The sequence below is a fragment of the Euprymna scolopes genome, chromosome 2, assembly GCF_053919585.1.
Source record: "Euprymna scolopes isolate OS-2025 chromosome 2, ASM5391958v1, whole genome shotgun sequence".
Taxonomy (NCBI): domain Eukaryota; kingdom Metazoa; phylum Mollusca; class Cephalopoda; order Sepiida; family Sepiolidae; genus Euprymna; species Euprymna scolopes.
In genome coordinates, this window is record NC_136483.1 from 76521334 (window position 1) to 76540800 (window position 19467).

A 19467-nucleotide genomic window follows, 5' to 3' on the forward strand; every position below is an offset into this window, starting at 1 on the left:
CATACTGTGATTAAGAGTCAATTTCAGATAAAAAAAAAAGCAAAAGAAATTTAACACACATTTATGGAAAAATTCAGAGCACACTAACAAATTGAATTTGCCACATTAAGATGGCATATTCATGTGGCAAATTCAATTTGTTCAAATATGTTCTGAATTTTTGCAGAAACACTTGTAAGATTCCTTTTGCTCCAAAACCGTCATTAAAATTCAGTATGAGAAGTCTTATATTTCATTATATATATATATATATATATATATATATATATATTGTTGAATTCAAGATTTATTCATATATGACAATTTTAAAGGAGAAATGTTATCCAAAATATAAGTTAAAAAAAAAAAAAATGTGCATACAACAATAGTTTGACAGAATCATCCGGAAGGATTTTGTATCTTCATTTCGAGCACTTTACCAAGTTTTGTATTTGATTCCACCGGGTGGCAGGGAGGGGAAAAAAATGGAGATCATTTATTAGAGGTACGTATATTCCTGTTCCTCCACCAGCATAACACAAATGCCAGGAAATTAAAAAGCATTTCACATGAGCCGGTTTTGTACGATGAAGCTCGTTTGACTTGTGCGCGTGTGTATATAGTCCAAGGTCAGTAGTGACCAGCGCTACATAAAGGCCAGGCAAAACACACAAAATTTAGGACCAGAGGTAGTAGGGAAGAGTAGTTTCTCAAACCAAAAGTTTCAAGACTTTTTTCTGCAAATCTTTTTATGGTATATCTTTTTGAAATTCCATTTTCATCACAAAATCCATTTTGTTCAATTTAGCTTCTGAATGTGTCTTGAAGTCTTTGCTGATTCGTCCAAATTCCATGATATCTCGGGGTTGCTCTTCCAACCAGAATTTGTCAAATTGGTAGAACAAGTAACCTGGAATTAAAACAAAATTATATAAACTAAAAAACTACTATCAATAAAATAAATTTTCCTAATAGAATCAACATCCTAAGATGTTTGTTAAATTATCAAAATAATTAACCAATGAACCATGAACCAATATACATGCTTAAAAAAAAAAATTATATAACTTGTTAAAAACCAGTTGGATTAGTCTATCCCTGATGATGAATCCAAAAGGATTGGTAAGTACTCAGAATTACAACAAATATAACGATTATATCAGCCAGTTACTGCCAGAAGTGAAGACTGTTATTCAGAAGTTGGAAAGGATCCGAAACAGAATTAATAGACAAAAGAAAATGTCTATTTTATTTAATGAAATATGCTGTCTCTCTCTCTCTATATATATATATATATACACACACACACACACACATGTATATTATACCATTAGTTATTATTATTCAAAAAATAAATAAATGGAATTCACTCGAATTTTTATTAGTTTTTAAATTATTATGCAGATGCCTAGATTTTCACTATATTACATCTTACACGCATTTCATTGAATAATTAAAAAATCACTAAACAACTCTTCAGATATAAATAGATATCTTTATAAGCACTTAATTTTAATTTATATATTTTATTTGCAATTCAAATTTTTTAGAGTTCTCATGATAATGACTATCTAATCAGAAATTTGTCATTTTCTTTTCCATTTGGCATGATAATTGAAATGTAAAAACCAACAAAAATATTGAAACCATTTGTTTAAATAGTATTTGTGTAACAATCCTTGAACATATTTCTCGAAATAAAGTATATTTACTTCTTTTAATATAACGTCTTCATTTGCTGAATAATCCTTGGATATCCTCACCTTGGTGTTAATCATTTTTGTAAACTTTCTATTCCATGTCTAATCCTAGTACGGATGATGAGATTGTTAGTGGGGCATGTTATCTTAATATTCCATAAGAATCTTTCAATTAGTGATACAAGCATCAAGTGAAACATTATTTCAGCAATCTGCCCCACTATGTAAATAAAATTCTGTATCATCTCAGAAATGATCGTATACTAATTGTTTGTTGATACTGAATTCTTGGAGTAAATGATTTTTTAATAAATCATATTACCTCTTGCTTTATATATATATATATATATATATATATATATATATATATAGCTATTATTCCAAATCAGAAAATGTATTTAATTCACACTCATTATATTTTATTTGTATTTATTAAGTACATCTTATATGTACTTTGTTGACAAATGGAAGCCCGCCATACAACTCAGAGACAAATGTATGTTCCTCAGAAAACAGTTGGAAAGATTTTGTTTATTTTTTTTCTTGGAATGAAAAAGGATTTTGTGAAGAAAAAATATTGATAAAAGAAAATGGAAGAATTGTAAATATATATCAAGCAAGCAGAAATACTTCACAATTCCTAACCACTAACCAACAATCACGAGGTTGTCTCCTCGGCAACCGACAAGGCTAACATGCTTGCCAGTCGGTTTGCCTCGAACTCCACACTGGACCCTTCCAACCACCCCCTACCTGACTTTCCTATGCGGACAGACGCCACACTAGACGATCTGAAAACCACCCCTGCTCAGGTGCATGCTATCATAAAAAACCTTGATACCTCAAAAGCATGTGGACCCGATCTTATCCCAGCTGTGCTATTAAAAAAGTGCTCAGCCGAAGTAGCTTCAGTTCTCTCCAAACTCTACAACAAATGCCTTAATGAAGCTTGCTTTCCGGTCTGTTGGAGAACTGCTTCTGTTGTACCAGTATTCAAGAATTCTGGCGAAAGGACAGACCCATCAAATTATCGCCCCATTAGCCTCCTCCCACTTTTTGCCAAAATATTTGAGACCATAATTAACCATGCTCTAGTCCATCATCTTACAGATGCTAAACTACTGACTGACAAACAATATGGATTTAGACAAGCCCGTTCCACAGCAGACATCCTAACTGTGATCTCTGAACGTATATACCATTCACTGGACAACGCGGGGGAGGGCAGAGCGGTAGCTTTAGATATATCTAAGGCTTTTGACAGGGTATGGCATGAGGGTCTCCTCAGTAAAATCAGATCATACGGTATCACTGGTAGAATACTTAACATAATTAAATCCTTCTTAGATAAGAGAAAAATCCAGGTTGTCCTCGACGGTCGTACATCTAAACAATATGATATAAATGCGAGGGTGCCCCAGGGTTCTATCCTTGGACCTCTATTGTTCCTGATATTCATAAATGACCTCCCCGACAACATTGCCTCTGAGATGGGTATATATGCTGATGACACTACACTCTATGGCAGGCACGACAGGAAGACGAATGAACACATTTCTAAAGAAATGGCAGAAACACTAGAGGAAGACCTCCAATCTGTAGTGGAATGGGGACAAAAGTGGTTGGTCGCGTTCAATGCTGCCAAGACTAAACTAGTTTCATTCAATAATTACAAGAAACCCTCTCTACCACCCATAGCAATGGCCAACGACTCTTTATCTGAGAGTTCATCTTTCAAACTCCTTGGCCTAACGTTCACAGGAAACATGAGTTGGAACAATTACATTGAAGGCATTGCCAGGGCCGCTGCAAGAAAGGTCGGCTCTCTCTACCGTGCTAGAAAACTACTAACACCCGAAAGTATCCTGTACCTCTATAAGGCCACCATTCGCCCATGTATGGAGTATTGCTGCCACATCTGGGCTGGTGCATCTGCTACTAGTCTCTCGCTCCTTGACAAGGTTCAAAAGAGAGTCGCAAACCTGATAGGCCCTGAACTGGCATCTAAGCTTCAGCCTCTGTCCCATCGACGAAATGTTGCATCCCTCTGCCTTTTCTACAAGTATTTTAGTGGTGAATGCTCTGACGAACTGCAATCACTTGTGCCCCCACGACGTGTGCACCCTCGACAAACCCGACAGGCTGCTAAATCCCACCCCCACACTGTAGAGATCCCTAGATGTAAAAGATCTTTTTACTCCAATAGTTTCTTCCCCAGAACCACTAGACTCTGGAATTCCATTCCAGGTCCCTGCTTCCCCAACAGTACTGACGTGCAGAAGTTCATGTGTAACGTGAACCGACACCTTGCTGCCCAAATCCCTACATAGTACCCCAGTAGTTGTTGCCCCTGATAGTAGCCCCCTCCACCAAAGTGGCAATTTGCCTTGTTTGGGGTGAAAATGTAATAAAAAAAAAAAAAAAAAAAAAATTACACGTTCTTGGCTTTAAGATACCAATAGAGAAGTCTGACATATCGAAATAGTTTGTTCAGTACAGATAAAAATTTGCACCAACCCTATAATTAACCCTTGTTCTCTAAATGAAGTTGGGAATATAAATTTTGTTCCAAGTTGCTTGCTTACTCTGCCTTCCTTCGAAAAAATATTAAGCCTTATGAACTTTTATAATTCTTCTATTGTTATTTGTTGTTAATAAATCTAACATTTTTATCAGTAATGTATTTTATGTTTATTTAACATATCAACATGATTGATTTATATTTTCTTTCACATTATTAAAGCATCATTCATGTTTTTCTGAAAGTGTCTCAAAAACGACCTTTTTTAGTCAACAGAAAGGGAGTCATCTTCCATCATAATAATGCTTGGCCTTGTACAGCATTACTGACCCAAAGTTTTTTAGGAGAATTTGGCTGAAAATCTTGCCTCATTCTGCATATTCTCCTGACCTAGCTGCCCTAGATTATCACTTATTTCAAGATGGCCTAGGTTAACATCATGAGGAGATTAAGCACAAGTTAGATTCATATTTCACATGAAAGCCTAAACAATTTTACAAGCAAGGTAGATGGGATAAAGTTACAAGAGCAAAGGTCATTGTTATATTCATAACATTTCCTATTATTTTTCGCATGAATCTCCATCTGAGATTTTTTATTTTCAAGATGAAATTTTAAAATCGGCAAAAACTGATATTCTCCTTTTGATAACCTAGCAGTTTTCTTTTCTTCATCCACAGTCAACAAAAATTACGACTAACCAACTTAAACGAAAAGAGCTCTGTCTTTGTCAATAAAAAATAACACGACCATCAAATTGGTAGATGATCACCAACTTAAACAGGCATCAATGCTTCAACCAGTTTCAAGTGTGAAATAGAACAACTTGATCCAAAATTATCCTGAAGTAGATCTACGAGAGCTGCAATCTTAAACATCTGACTGCACGTCAAATGAACCAGGGGCAGTCTTTCTTTTATATGCTCATCCAATTAAACATCAGGATTTCCTTAGCAAGTGAAAGTTCCCCAGAGTAAGTCAAGAAACTTGTGTTGTTTTAAAATAACATCGACAAATGTTTTGATTGGGATGAATGGATTCTACGGATAGTTTTTAAATCAATTTTATATTTTTATTCAAAATATGTTTTAATGTTGAAATTAATTTTTTTTCATTGTTTATACCAAGATGTAAATGGAGGTTTTGTTTTATGCAGTTAATAGAAAGAATATGTAGTTATTTTTTTATTTTATTTTTTATATTTTTAAAAATATTTTTCTTACTCACCTTAACTAAGGCATATTGTCACTTGGAGATAAGAGACTATTATTTGGGACCATGTCTACAGGGGACAATCTAAAGATTTTTTTTTTTTTTTTTTACATGGAGATCACCATCCATCAAGGCCCGAAAGCCGCTCAGGGATAAGGGTTATTGCGTGTACAGTAATCAATGGGATAGTATCGCAGCAATCGTTAGTATTGGAGACCTGATAAAGTGTCTTAAGGGGGCTATTCATCAGGAATTTGTTTATGTTGGATTTGAAGACATCCAAGTTGTAGTTAGGCGGGATATGAACGAAATGTCCGTTTCCATAACATTTAAACTTCTGCATGTTAGTACAGGAAGGAAAGAAGGAAGCAGAGAAGGAATTCCTAAGTCTAGCAGTCCAAACGAAGAAACTATTAGAGTAGAAGACTTTCCTGCATCTAGGGACCTCTACAGTGATGTGGTGGGATTTTACTGATAGATGGGTTTGTTAAGGATATGCATGTTTAAGGAGAAACAAGTGCAATGGGAGGAAGTATGTGGTAAAGAAATAAAATCGATTTTGTCTCTTGGATGTTCAGAATCAAGACGAACTGATGTTGGTTATCTCAAACTGTCATAGTTGACTTGCCTCTACCTCAAGGACGATCAGTCTCCCTTCTTCAGTCCAAGAGGGATAACTATTTTTTTTGTGTACCTAACAGGATCAAAAAACTCTCCGCACAATGTCACATGCTGTCAAATAAAGTGTTTAAGAAGATAACACAGAGAGGGAGAGAGAGAATGAAAAAGAGAGCAGTAGGAAGAAAGAATCAAACCATTTGCAGACTTGTAGATTTCAATGGATGGAAACACTTACAGTATGCTTCATGGAAATGTTCCAATTTTGGTGCTGCCAGACAAACATTGTATAAGTGGAATCGCAACCGTCCTGACTGTAACAAGTCACGTAACATACTTGTTAATGAGATACCCACAATGGCAAATGGATAGCTGTGAACAAGAAGGAAAGAAATTCAATCATTTTTTCTTCTCATTTTGTAAATAGAATTATATATAAAAAAAAGCAAAAGTTGGAAAAATATCATAGCATTACCTACTTTTCCACACATTCATTTACACATACATAATTATCCTTATTTTCGCCACACTAAGAGTTGCTGAGATCAGTAGTATAAAAGCCAAAACAAGAGATTCTCTCTTTTCTACTTAAAACGTGTGCATAACGCACACACAAAATCTATGATAAGCAAGACACATTCTCTCAACTTCACACTCACCTGCACACATTTTTTTCATACATTCTTGGACCTATGTACACATTTTTATGCACTCAATCCAACTGGGAGCAGATATTCTGGAATTTGCTGTGAATAAATGTTAGTTAAAACATATCTCCCAGGCCATCCAAATTGTATGTGGGGGAATCACCAAATTATATTCAAACTGTTTCCCTTTCTTATGATATTTCTTAGTTTTGAGGCATACAAACAAGTAAATGACTCTGGACATCATCATGGAATCACCAAACCACTGCATGTTATTGGATATAACCGATGGATACAATATGGACAAGATCCCATTGTTTATAAAATTCCCCTCATCACTAGTTTTTGACAACAAAGTCCAGCTCCTCAACTGATCATGGGATTCGATAGAACTGCTACTACTACTACTGATAGGAAAAGGGGGTTGAAGGCAGATTACCTGATAAAACTAGTGATGGGACGATTCCAATATTTTTCCCCGAATCTGATTCTTCATAAATCTCTAATTATTTAACTATAAGATTGTTATTTTCCCCGATTTTTGTAAAAACACATGTTAAATATGCAAATAATTTTCTAAACATCAAAATACATTTGTGGAGAGTAATCTATCGATTTTAGTTTGACTGGTATTTTAAAATCAATAAATATTTATTATTTTATCATTATTACCAGCAATGAAAGATTTTACTTTAAACAAAATCAAAAAAAAAAAAAAAAAAAAAAAAAAAAAAGACAATTAAAAGAATTGTTTTGGCATCGGAAAATAGGCATCGATTTTTCCGATTCCGATAATCATTCTGATACCCCCAAATTTTTTTATTTTTCCGATTCCCGATTGCGATTCTGATAATCATCCCAACCAATGGTTTGAGTAGATAAGGATCATCATTCTGGGATGACAACTCATTTAAGAGAAGAAAAATTCTGATCTCAAACCTCTGATGCCTTATGGGGATATCCACTTATAGGAAAGGCTTTGAGCATCAAGCCTGAAGAAAAATTAGTTTCAAAGACAATCTGGCAACTTCTATGACATCACTGAAACCATGTTGCTTTCCAATATTATTATACTTTAACTATTGCTAACATTCATTCAAGGGAGGTAACTAGTTCAAGGGATGTAACCTCATCTGTCTGAACACAGTATATATAAACATTTTTTTTTTATCCTCTTTTGTCCAATTAAGGTCATATATATATTTCCCCCAAAACCTCTAGCCTTGATGGAGGGGAGACTAAAACTTGCTCATATGATTTCAAGTGATATGAAATAAAGGCAAGGGGAGACTTGATTCTAAACTTTCATTATACTATTTTAAATTTCTTTATATTATTCTTTTTTATATTTATATCAGATACATATCAATGATAAATATTTCTCATATGTTATATTTCCATTCTTTGGTTTTCATACATAGGTGACCAGACTGGTGTGTGCCCCCCCCCCCCCGACAGATCACTGACCCCTAACGTTGTGTGTTGTGGTATTTTTCGTTCACTATTCTTCTTATGGACGGATCGTCATTTTGTTGCTGGCGATGGGAACACCCGTGGTTTCACAAAGTAGAAATATAATAAGTTGTGGAACAAAAGAAAGGAAAACACAAACGCCAATGTTTCACATATATTTGATGATTGGACTTGTGAGCATGTGTGTCTTCTCCCCGTTCTATCGATGTTACGTTCGTCTGTCAGTCGCAATTCGTCTCTATTTCTGTTTTGCAGTCAACTCTAAAAACTGTCCAGCCATTGTTACAATCATCTGCCACGAAGGGCATCTAGTTGTCAACTGACTGTCTTCTTCCCGTTGGTATCTGAAGTCGCCCCCACCCCGGCCACCCGGAAACTGCCCTTCCCTTGTCATCTGTAGGCTCGATCTAAAAATACCTACAGATTCATTGTTTGCTACTTTCTGCTTTATTGTAGAACATTTCCAATTCCTTTGTCTATCCCCCCCCCCTCTCAGCACTTAGTGACTCAAGTCTACCTCAGGTCCACTTTATAGTATCACACATAAAGTAAATTTCAGTGTACAAGGATTATTTGATACTGGAGATATTCATAATCTTACCCTATTTCCAAAGAGGGGAGATATAACATGAGTAATGTCTATTATTTATATGTATCTGATATAAATATAAAAAACAATATAAAGAAATTTAAAATAATATAATGGAAGTTTGGAATCAAGTCCTCCCTTGCTGTTATTTTGGATCATTTGAAATAATATTAGCAAGTTTTAGTCTCCCCTCCATCAAGGCCAGAGGTTTTGGGAAAAATATCAGATATTTTGTAATACATATGCCAAACTTGGAAAACAAATGACTATTATTGAAACATTTTATGACTGTGAAATGGGGTATATAAATTTTACAAAAAATTGACAAAAAGTTAGGAAAAAAATGGACATGTGTGACATAAAGGGCAAAGTTTACACTTACTATTATAAATTAAGCTAAAGGTTGTTTAAAAACCTTAGTTTGTAAAAATCTAATAGTTGGTTGCTTATTTCTAAGAGGTTAAAAAGTACCAAAAATGGGTTTTGGATGATCCCCTTAATGTGTGACCTTAGGGCAAATGTCACATAGCACACTACACAATTCAGATCATTACCTTTCCAACGAGTCTTCCTTTGTTAAATTCTGACCAACAGTCACCGAGATTTGGAACTTATAAAATTGCTAAAAAAAAGGTGGTATATCCATGGATGGAAATATATATATATATATATTAGTTTTTAAGAGGTCAAAATTTAAAAAAAAATTGTTATATATTCTGTACATTCATCTCAGTTTATTTTTTTAAACATTTTTTTCATGTTGTACTGGTACAGTAATAACGTCACCAGATTTGAATGCTACAGCTTTGCAAATTTATTATGCAATGTAATTTTAGCTTTCAAAATAATTAAAAGAGGTGAATCTAAAAAAGATTAAAAAAAAAAAAAAAAGAACAACTTCCCCCCCCCAAAAAAAAAATACTAGAACTTTTTTTATATCATACTGGAAGAAATGTGACCCATTAGGTCATCCATTGAGCTACAGTTAGAGTGTTTAAATCAGGCAAAAGTGAATTTGCAAAGCCAATTCAATTAAAGAAAAACAAAAACAAAAAAAACAAATAAAAGACAAGTTTCTTTCTGCTAGCTTTCTCTCCAGCTATGGGTTAAATAATATTACTATTTGTGGTGATAATTCATTTTTTTACAATAGACTATTCCAAACAATTTTATTACCTCGTAATAGTCGGAAGCGAGATTGATAGGCAGTGCATAAAATAAAACTGAGGGATGGGGTTGGAGGTCAAACAAGATACAGCAAGAGAGGGTGAATGTGATAAACAGAAATTTGGTATGAAGCGAGTCACTTGCAAATTATGACTAATTAGAACAGTTAAAAAGCATTTTTTTTCCAAACGTAACTCAATCCCTAAACTAAAAATATTTTAGCATGTATTTTGTATGAGTAAAATATATAGGAATAAAATCTTAGGAAATAAATACTGGTTAACTCAGATTTAGTATAATAATAGAAATTATATAGATAAAGGAAAAAAAAACAGATTAATAAGGTATATAAAAGATTTCCTACCCGTGGACTGGATGATTTGCACGACTGTAAATCTGGCGGGCAATGTCAGGATACAAGGTTACTAAATACCTGAAAATAGATAAAATATGTTCACGTGTCAATGTTATATATTAGTTTCCTACACCAGTAAGTAGTGATTATGTTAACTAGTATGAATTTTGGCAAAGGTTACAATAGTATATGTCATGATAACCTGGCAGCAAGCATAAATATATCAGCTGCAGGTGGAGTGATTGAAGTGAGGACGGAGGGGTGGGGTCAAAGGTTAGTTCCCCAAGATAAAACTTGCTAGAAATGCAAAAGGTGATGACGTCACACCTTTGAGGAGAAAAACAAAAGGATTTTTAACAGTCTCTGAGTCGGAAAGTGAGACAGGCCACATGTATTTAATGATGTAGAGAGAATCTATATGAATGTTACTTTATGGTCTGCCTGTTTGTGTCTGTCAATTCCTAAACAGAAGAACAAGTAAGATGGAATGAATTTTAGCCTATGTAGTCTTCATCTCTCCCTCCTTCCCATGAACAAACTTTTTCTCCAATAAAAACCCTTGAAAACCTCATCATGTCTCATTTGTGTTTTCAGGCATTAGTAGATCCATCTTAAGTTTAAACAGAAGATAAACAATCACGAGAGGATCATAGCTACATATAGGAAAGTGATGATTAGAAAATGAAGACCAGTGACCGTGCATGAATGTATAAAACAGATATTTTGATTTATCTTGTTACTTGATCACTCACTGGAGAAAATGCACACATGCAAAGCAATATCAAGCCATTTTAGGCTAGTGTAAGGTCATCTTATAGAAAATAAGATGCATTTCTATATATTAGTTTGATCTAGGAACCTCTACAGTGTAGAGGTGGGGTTTTGCTGCTTGTCAGATTAGTCGGGGGTATTTATGTCAAGAGGGTACAAGTGCTTTGAGTTTGCAAGAGTACATTCTATTATGTTCGATACCAAAGCCCTATAAAACCAGTTTTTCAAACCAAGACTGTGCAGATGTATAGAAATGACAAGTATGTAACAAAATCCGTTGCACAAAAGGAAAATCAAAACCTTTTTTTATAACAACAACGAAAGGATTTATTCAACTACTTATACAGATTGGTATAGGTAGAAAATAGTTGAATGATATTCAAATCGAGGAAAGACGAAAAGTTCTTTGAATTGTCAAAAGTCTGTCAGGCAAAGATAGTTGATGCTTGAGCATCCAATGGACAAGGACGGAAAAAAAAAAAAAAAAAAAAAGATGTCTTTTTTTGCTGCTTCCAAAGTTCTTTCTGTTGCCTGACCATGATTCCCAAATTGGCTGACTAATTCTTCAGGGGATAGATAAAATTATTGCCATATTGTCTTATACGGCATAATCGCGTTGACACATCGGTTCTCATCAGATCACCAAAGTTAAGCAACATTGAGCCTGGTTAGTACCAGATGGGTGACCATTTGGGAAGGTTAGGCACTGCATGCGCTCTCTGCTTATCTCTTCATTGTATCTATTTGTCCTGTACATATACTTCACTTTCTACTGGTATTTAACAATGTCAACTCAGGAGAGATGTGGTTGGAGATTGCGCACCTCCTGCCACAAAAATTTCACACGCAGGCACTGAGGGGCGTGCAATAAGTAATGCCCCTGACCCACTTCCCATAGCAGTAGAGCAATGAAACTTGGTACAGTTATTAGTCTTTCTCTACATAGGAACCACCTAGAGTTATGCATTTCTCCCATCGTTTGATGCAGCTCTAGAGACCATTTTTGTAGAACACCCCAGGTTGGTCCTCCAACCATGACGTGACTTCAGAAATCAAGGCTGCATCATCTGGGAAACGCTTTCCTTTCAAAAACAACTTCATGGCTGGGAAGAGGTGAAAGTCAGAGGGTGCAAGGTCAGGAGAGTAGGGAGGATGGAGGAGGATTTCATAACCACACGCCCGTGCTTCTGATTTGGCAATATGCGAGTTGTGGACCGGAGCGTTGTCCTGCAGGAGGAGGGTACCTTTGCTAATCGTGCCCCGCCTCTTGATTTTGATAGCTTCCCTTAATTTCCTCAAAAGTGAAGCATAATACGTTCCTGTAATTGTGGTACCCTTTGCCAGGAAATCTGTCATCACTACTCCATCCTGGTCCCAGAAGACTGTGAGCATGACCTTGCCAGCGGAGGGCTGCACCCTTGCCTTCTTTGGAGGTGGTGAGTCCAAGTGCTTCCACTGCATTGACAGGGCTTTGGTCTCTGGATCATAGTGATGGACCCAGGTTTCATCCTGTGTAATCAGTCTTTTGAAAAACTTTGACTCATCTTCTTGGCACATCTTCAAATTCATCTTCGAGCACTCAACGCGTTCTCGCTTCTGGAATGGTGTGAGCAACCTGGGAATCCATCTGGCAGACACCTTATGCATATGCAAATGGTCATGAATGATAGTTTCCACAGACCCTGTACTAATCTTGACATCTTGGGCTATTTGGCGAATAGTAATGCGCCGATCTTCCAAAATGGCAGCCTCAACTTGATGGACAGATGCCTCATCAATGGCAGAGGGGGGGGGGGCGACCAGGTCTGGGAGCTGTTTCCACAGACTTCCGGTCATGCTTGAATTCACGATGCCAGCATTTTACAAGGTCATATGATGAGGCATTATCACCATAATTTTCTTTCATTTCATCAAAAGTCTCCTGTGGTGTGCGTCCTTTCAAATACAAAAACCGGATCGCTGCTCGACATTCAACAGGCTCCATTTCACACCTAACTCAGTTCAAACACCTGTAAAACAGAAACCACAATTAGTTCAGAGCTGTAATTTGCCACATAACCCGTAGAGATATAAATCGTTGCACATGCAAAATTTCAGCTAGATCAGACAACTGGAAGTGGGTTAGGGGCATTACTTATTACACACTCCTCGTAGTTTCAAGCAAATAGAAAAAATAAACTTAGTTGTCTTTTGAGCTAATAGACAATCTGGCAGTCAATTCTTGGACATGCAAATAGACAAGCAAGTAAATAGACATCTTGCTGCTCAAACCCCTACTTAGGGTGTTCCTGTACAAATGGTCCCTAATAGTAGCCCCTTATGTCCCAATGTCAATGTGCTTTGTTTGGGGTGAATAAGAGTTTAAAAAAAACAAAAAAAACGTTTAACAACCTTTGCCACTTCAGGTCATGGTTCATATCCAATCTCCATTTTAATGGATGACATTAACCCTATCCAACATTATCATTTTGTGACACCATAACAGATGTCCCTTGGTGTCTTACACAGTGAGGTGAGTAATGCCATCTCTTTGTAAAGTCATCTATTTGAGAAATCATTCAGTGTGCACGGAAACAAACAAGATTCAGTTTTAATAGTATATAAATATTTGACTTTTAGAATAAGCTTATTGAGCAACGAAAATCACTATAGCTTTATCCTAACCCAACAAAGTATCCATCTCATAAATATATATAATCCAAATAGCATAGACATTTTTTGATAGCATGAATAGGTTAGCCAAATTAATCTGGAGCAAGAAACTAGATCAGATATTTGGAACATTTTTTTGTTCTTGTGATTAAGGAAGGTGGTGTTTGATCACCATTGCTTAAGAGCCATGATTTAATATATTCTTTAGTTTTTAAATCCCCAAATAACTGACGATCTCTGAAATAACATTAGGACTATTGTGAATTCAAGAAAGCAAGTTGATACAGCAATTGTAGGTGATTAAATGACTTACTGACTAAATAGATTTTCAACAAATGATAAAAAAATTAAATAAGTTTTCTATATAGTTTTAAAGGTTAAAAAACTTCCAAGACTATATATATATACTTTAAGAAAATCATACACAAGGAAATGAAAAACTTAGACCTAAAAGCAGATGTATCAGCTAACATAAAAATAACAAACTTCCTGGACGTCATGTTAAATTTAGATAAAAACACATATGAACCCTACTTAAAAGATAACGCTACTCCAATATACGTAAACCCTAAGTCCAATCACCCACCATCAATTATAAAACAGATTCCTAACTCGATCATAAGTAAATACGTAATAACTCAATCGATGAAAATGCATTTAACAGGTCAACCAATATCTACGAAACAGCCCTAAAAAATAGTGGATACAAAAATATTGATATCAAATATAAGCAACAAAACACCAATAACTATAATAAAATTGAAAATAGAAGAAAAAGAACTATAATTTGGTACACAGCCCCATACAATCAAATGTTAAAAACAAAACTTGGCAAGAAATTTCTAGATCTTATTGAAAACACTTTCCCGCAACCAACCCCTTACACAAAATCTTCAATAAAAATACCTTAAAGTTATCCTACAGTTGTTGCAAAAATTTAGAGATGATAATTAAAGTACATAATAACAAAATATTAAATAAAAACAATGTAAACAACAACAAAATAAACAATAAAAAAAGTAAACACCATGACAAAAATAAAACTAACACTAGCAGAAATAATAATAATAATAATAATAATAATAATAACAAACCAACCTCGGACAAGAACAACCATACTATAAATAAAAATACTAATAACGAACAAGATAAATGCAACTGTAGACACCGCACACTTTGCCCACTTCAAAATAAATGTCTAACCAAAAGCATAGTTTATCAGGCAACAATATTTGCGAAAGAAAACCCGAATAACAAGAAATATTACGTCGGCATGACTTCCTTAGATTTCAAAACCCGATACTATGACCATAAAAGTACATTCAACAATAAAAAACACCGTATAAAAACAACACTAGCGAATAAATACTGGAAACTCAAAGAAAGCGGACATTCGCCGGTAGTCGAATGGAAAATAATAAGACAAGCTACCACATGTAGGCACCTAGACGACCCATGTAGATTATGCCTTCATGAAAAATTTGCTATCCTGTACTTTAAAGAACCCCAACATCTATTAAACTGTAGAAGAGAAAATTTACTCTAGGATAGCGATACAAAATAGTTTTAAAACAACAAAAACAATAGAAAATAAACAAATAAATAAATTAAATAAACATGAATATACATAAACGATCACACACACATATATATATATATATATATATATATATATATATATATGTGCATATATGTATGTACACATATATATATATTTATATATAAACTAACAATAAAAAAAAAAACACTAACCTAGTTTCAAAACAGATCCTTTGTCCGATAACATGCATGCCCATTGGCTGATAGGAACGGGCGCGGTGGATACTAGAAAGCTGATTGGCTAACTAAAATCTCAATAGAAGAGGAGCATATAAAAACGATAAACAACCACAGAATTCGCGCATAAGCCTGAGGTGTCCTAGAGTGGATGAAATGCCGAATATTCAGTGTAGATTAATCGCCATATATATATATATATATATATATATATATATATATGAGAGTAGAAAGTGGACCTTGGGTTTATTTTTGCCAGCCTCATAACTGGCTTCCCTTAATTTGTCCTTTAGTCCTCGCATTCCATGAGTGATGTTTCTGACAAAGGGGGAAGAATTGCTGTTTTCTTGATCGAAATCTATATCTAACACTTATCATTGGCTAGATTTTGATCTTGAAATGGTATTTTTCTTTTAGCTCTCTACATTAAGTGGCTTCATCCCTTGTCTGGAGTGATTTTCATATTTCAGGTATTGGCATAAAATGTTATAAGGGGGTATAATATTTTATTTATTGATTTTCAGTACTTACTTAAATAGAGTTCAATACTTGAGTAGAGCTAGGTAGTAAATTATGAAAATATATATGTTGATTGATTAAATTACATAGACTTTTTCTGCATTCCATTGTTACAAGGATTCTTAGAGCCTATCTAAAATGAGTTAATACATATACCCCCCTCTCACCAGGTCTATCTTCCTATCTCTCACTCCATGTATACAGGCACCTATACATATATACATATGCATGCATAACCTTTCAGTATTTACTTAAATAGTGCTCAATACGTGAGTAGAGCTAGGTAGTAAGTTATGAAAATATATATGACAATTAAGCTACAGTTTTCCGTGTCTCATCCCTGTAAAGAATTGCAAGGCTAAAAGTAAACAAAAATCAAAACAAAAGCATTTGTTCATTGCAATTCGAAATATCAGAGCATTCTTCATATGAACATTTTAATATCCTTATTTTTGTTTTTAAAATAAAGCATTTACTATTTTATGATTTAAAAAAAAAATTAGTCCACAAACAAGAAAAATTTGAAAACTAAACCAACAAAAACAATCAATGTTTCTTTTAATCACATAAACAAACACTATATGCTTATCATAATAAGTATAAACATCTGTAGTTTGATTATAGAATTGAGAGGAGAGAAGTGTGTGAGAGAGAAAGAGCGAGAATAGAAAAGAATGTTATTTTCTCGTAACCAATCCCAACATCTGCCATTCTTAAGTGGTTGTTATGCAGTCCTTTCTCCAGGAAAAAAAAATTCTGCCCACTTTCATATTAATCATGAGATGAGCATTTGGGAAATTTTTTAATTTTTTTTAATTTGAGGAGATGGAAGAATTTTTTTTTTATTTTTTTTTTTTTACAAAATACAGATTGGTTGTTAGAAAAGCAGAAAATATTTCAGGTTGTAAATTTTATTGCATCTGGCCCATTTACTTCTTCAATTTACACTTACAATATTTTGAGCATCCGTGAGTTTATTATAATATTGCTTTTTGAAAAATGTTAAAGTTATTCTTTGTAAAAAAAAAAAATAAATTGCTGTTATTTCTTTTTTTAAATCATAAATTTTTTTCTACATTTATTGTGTACAGAGCAGATCCGCCCTGAATTTCTCCATCGACCATACATGGTCAAAGACTTAATTAGGATGAAGTTTTGGCATCTTGAGAATTGACTTCTCAACCTTTTCTGAAGAGTCTCCATCTCAAATCCTGTTTTTTTGATAGTGTTGTCATTTGCTAGTGCAGACAATTTTTCCTCATTTTGTTTGCAATTGGCATAACACTAGAAACATCAACAAATATAAACATTTTGAGAATGGTTGAGTATGGTCAAGCCTAAAGTCCAACACAGCATCTTTGTTGTTAGTCGTTAGTTTTCTTTATGCACTTTTTGTCAACAGCCACACTTCCTGAGCCCTAAAAAGCAGCAAGTTGTACCACAGTATGGTAGATCTTGGATTTGAGATGATTATGGATCCATGAATTAAAAGGAACACATGGGACAGTAGACCATTTCAGTCATGCAGAGGTAATCTCACCGAGGATACTAGTACTTACTGACAGTTGATCCTGATATTTTAAATCCCTCATTCTGAGAAGATCTTGGCCATCTACCTGGATGGTTCTTTTCATCTTTATTAGAATAAATTGAGATGGTATGGACATGTCAACAGAATGGATAATGTAAATCCAGCCAGTAGATGTTTGTTGAGGTTGATGGATTTAGAGGAAGGGGTTAGGGTTAGACATTGAGTCAGACATTATGATGGTATGGGCATGTTGAATAAAGTTCTAGTTGGATAAACAGATGCATGCATGTGTTTTTTTTTTTTTTTTTTTTTAATGGAAATCGCTCTAAACAAGACATGAAGCCACTTAATGAAAAGAACGAAAAATCATTATCACAAAGACAGAATATGCTCATTGGCCTTGGTCTTGAAATGACCAAGATTATAGGTAGGAGGAAAACAGTCAGCAAGAAGTGTTCCACAAGCCCGCAGCTTTTGAAAAAGAAGTTATTGGAATAAGAAGCTGTATTTCAATGAGGTATCAAAACAGCAAATTGATGGAAACCACTAGACTAACGAATCAAATGAACTGCAACAAAGGAAGCAGGAAATAAATCAGTTTTGAAGAACACATGCCATAATAGTATTTGTAGAAAAGACTGAGACTAGCAACATCACATCTGTCAAAAAGAAAGAAGGGTGGAGCCAATCAAATTATGAATATGTTTCTGCAATTTATCAAAAATCCTCAAATGGGTCAGAGAATAGCCACTAGTTAACTAGTATGTAATATGGAAGAGAGAAGGGATAATGAGATGGGGGTGGGGGTAATAATAAAAAAAGTATGTTATTTACCATAATTGATTCAATCCCAACATCCCCATACCCCTCAGATCAGTATGTGGTTCCTCTCCTTGAAACCCGATTTCTGTCCATTGTTTAGACTTCATTCCGGTCAAAGTCATATTGGGTTGTAAAATGGTCCAAATCTGTAAGAATAAACAAAAATGGCTTCTTTGGCTTATAAATGTCTATCACAGTGAATAAATGCAAAAATTAGACCCAATAAAGTCAAAATTCCATGAGCAATGTTTCTGACAAAGAGGGAAGAACTGTTGTGTTCTGGATTGGAATCTATCCATATATATATTGGCTATTTTTTTTTTTTACCTTGAAGTGGTATTTAAAATTATTTTTTTACCTTGAAGTGGTATTTAAAAAAATTTTTATAAAGTGTTCATGTCTTGTTAAAAGGAATTTCCATTTAAAAAAACAAAAAAACAAAAAAAAACTTATTTTTATTTTTTTAATTCCATGGTTATTTGGATTTTAATATGACAGACAGTTTTATTTCCTGGACAGATATTTAGCATTTGCATTCAAATGTTTTCTTTCTTTAGAGAGACTGACTTTATTTTCAATAAACTGCAATCTATTACAAAATTGCAAATGAAAAGGCAAATTGATTTCTTTTCCTTTTTTTACAGTCACATAAGTTTGTATTGAAATGACCAAAATATTAATGTTTATTCCTCTACATAAATAAATGAGAAAGATTTTGTTTTGTGCTTATTATTTTCAATTAATGTTTCACATATTTCAAATGATGAATAAAGCATGGTGAGTTGGAAAATCCAGCTAGTATTGGTATATACAATTGTTACTATTTACTGATGCACCTACTACCATCGTGTTTCAAACGGGTGTTAATTATACTAAAGGTGTATTAATCAATGTGTGTCTTTAAGGATTTTTTCATATATAGTTTGATAACATAAACTATATGCTAAAATATACTTTAGTTCTGGGATTGAGTTATGTTTGAAAAAAAAAATGTGTTAATTACTGCAACCATGTATGTTAATTAGATATCAACTTAATAAATCTTACAATTACTCCTATATAAGAATACTACTACTACTACTAATAATAATAATAATAATAATAATATACAAGTAAAAAGACTTATTTTTAGTTA

General features: G+C 34.1%; 1 protein-coding gene across 1 annotated transcript in view; it reads right to left on the bottom strand.

Moving 5' to 3' along the window:
• Positions 1-246: 246 nt before the first annotated feature.
• The window catches only part of LOC145292661 (ELMO domain-containing protein 2-like), a 71244-nt gene continuing 52023 nt past the window's right edge, over positions 247-19467 (bottom strand). The window contains exons 5-8 of the mRNA XM_080138744.1: positions 18345-18478; positions 10271-10339; positions 6269-6402; positions 247-889 (exon numbers count right to left, since the gene is read on the bottom strand). Of these exons, the coding sequence (XP_079994870.1) occupies positions 729-889; positions 6269-6402; positions 10271-10339; positions 18345-18478 (498 nt within the window). The 3' untranslated portion in view covers positions 247-728. The remainder of the gene's footprint in view (positions 890-6268; positions 6403-10270; positions 10340-18344; positions 18479-19467) is intronic.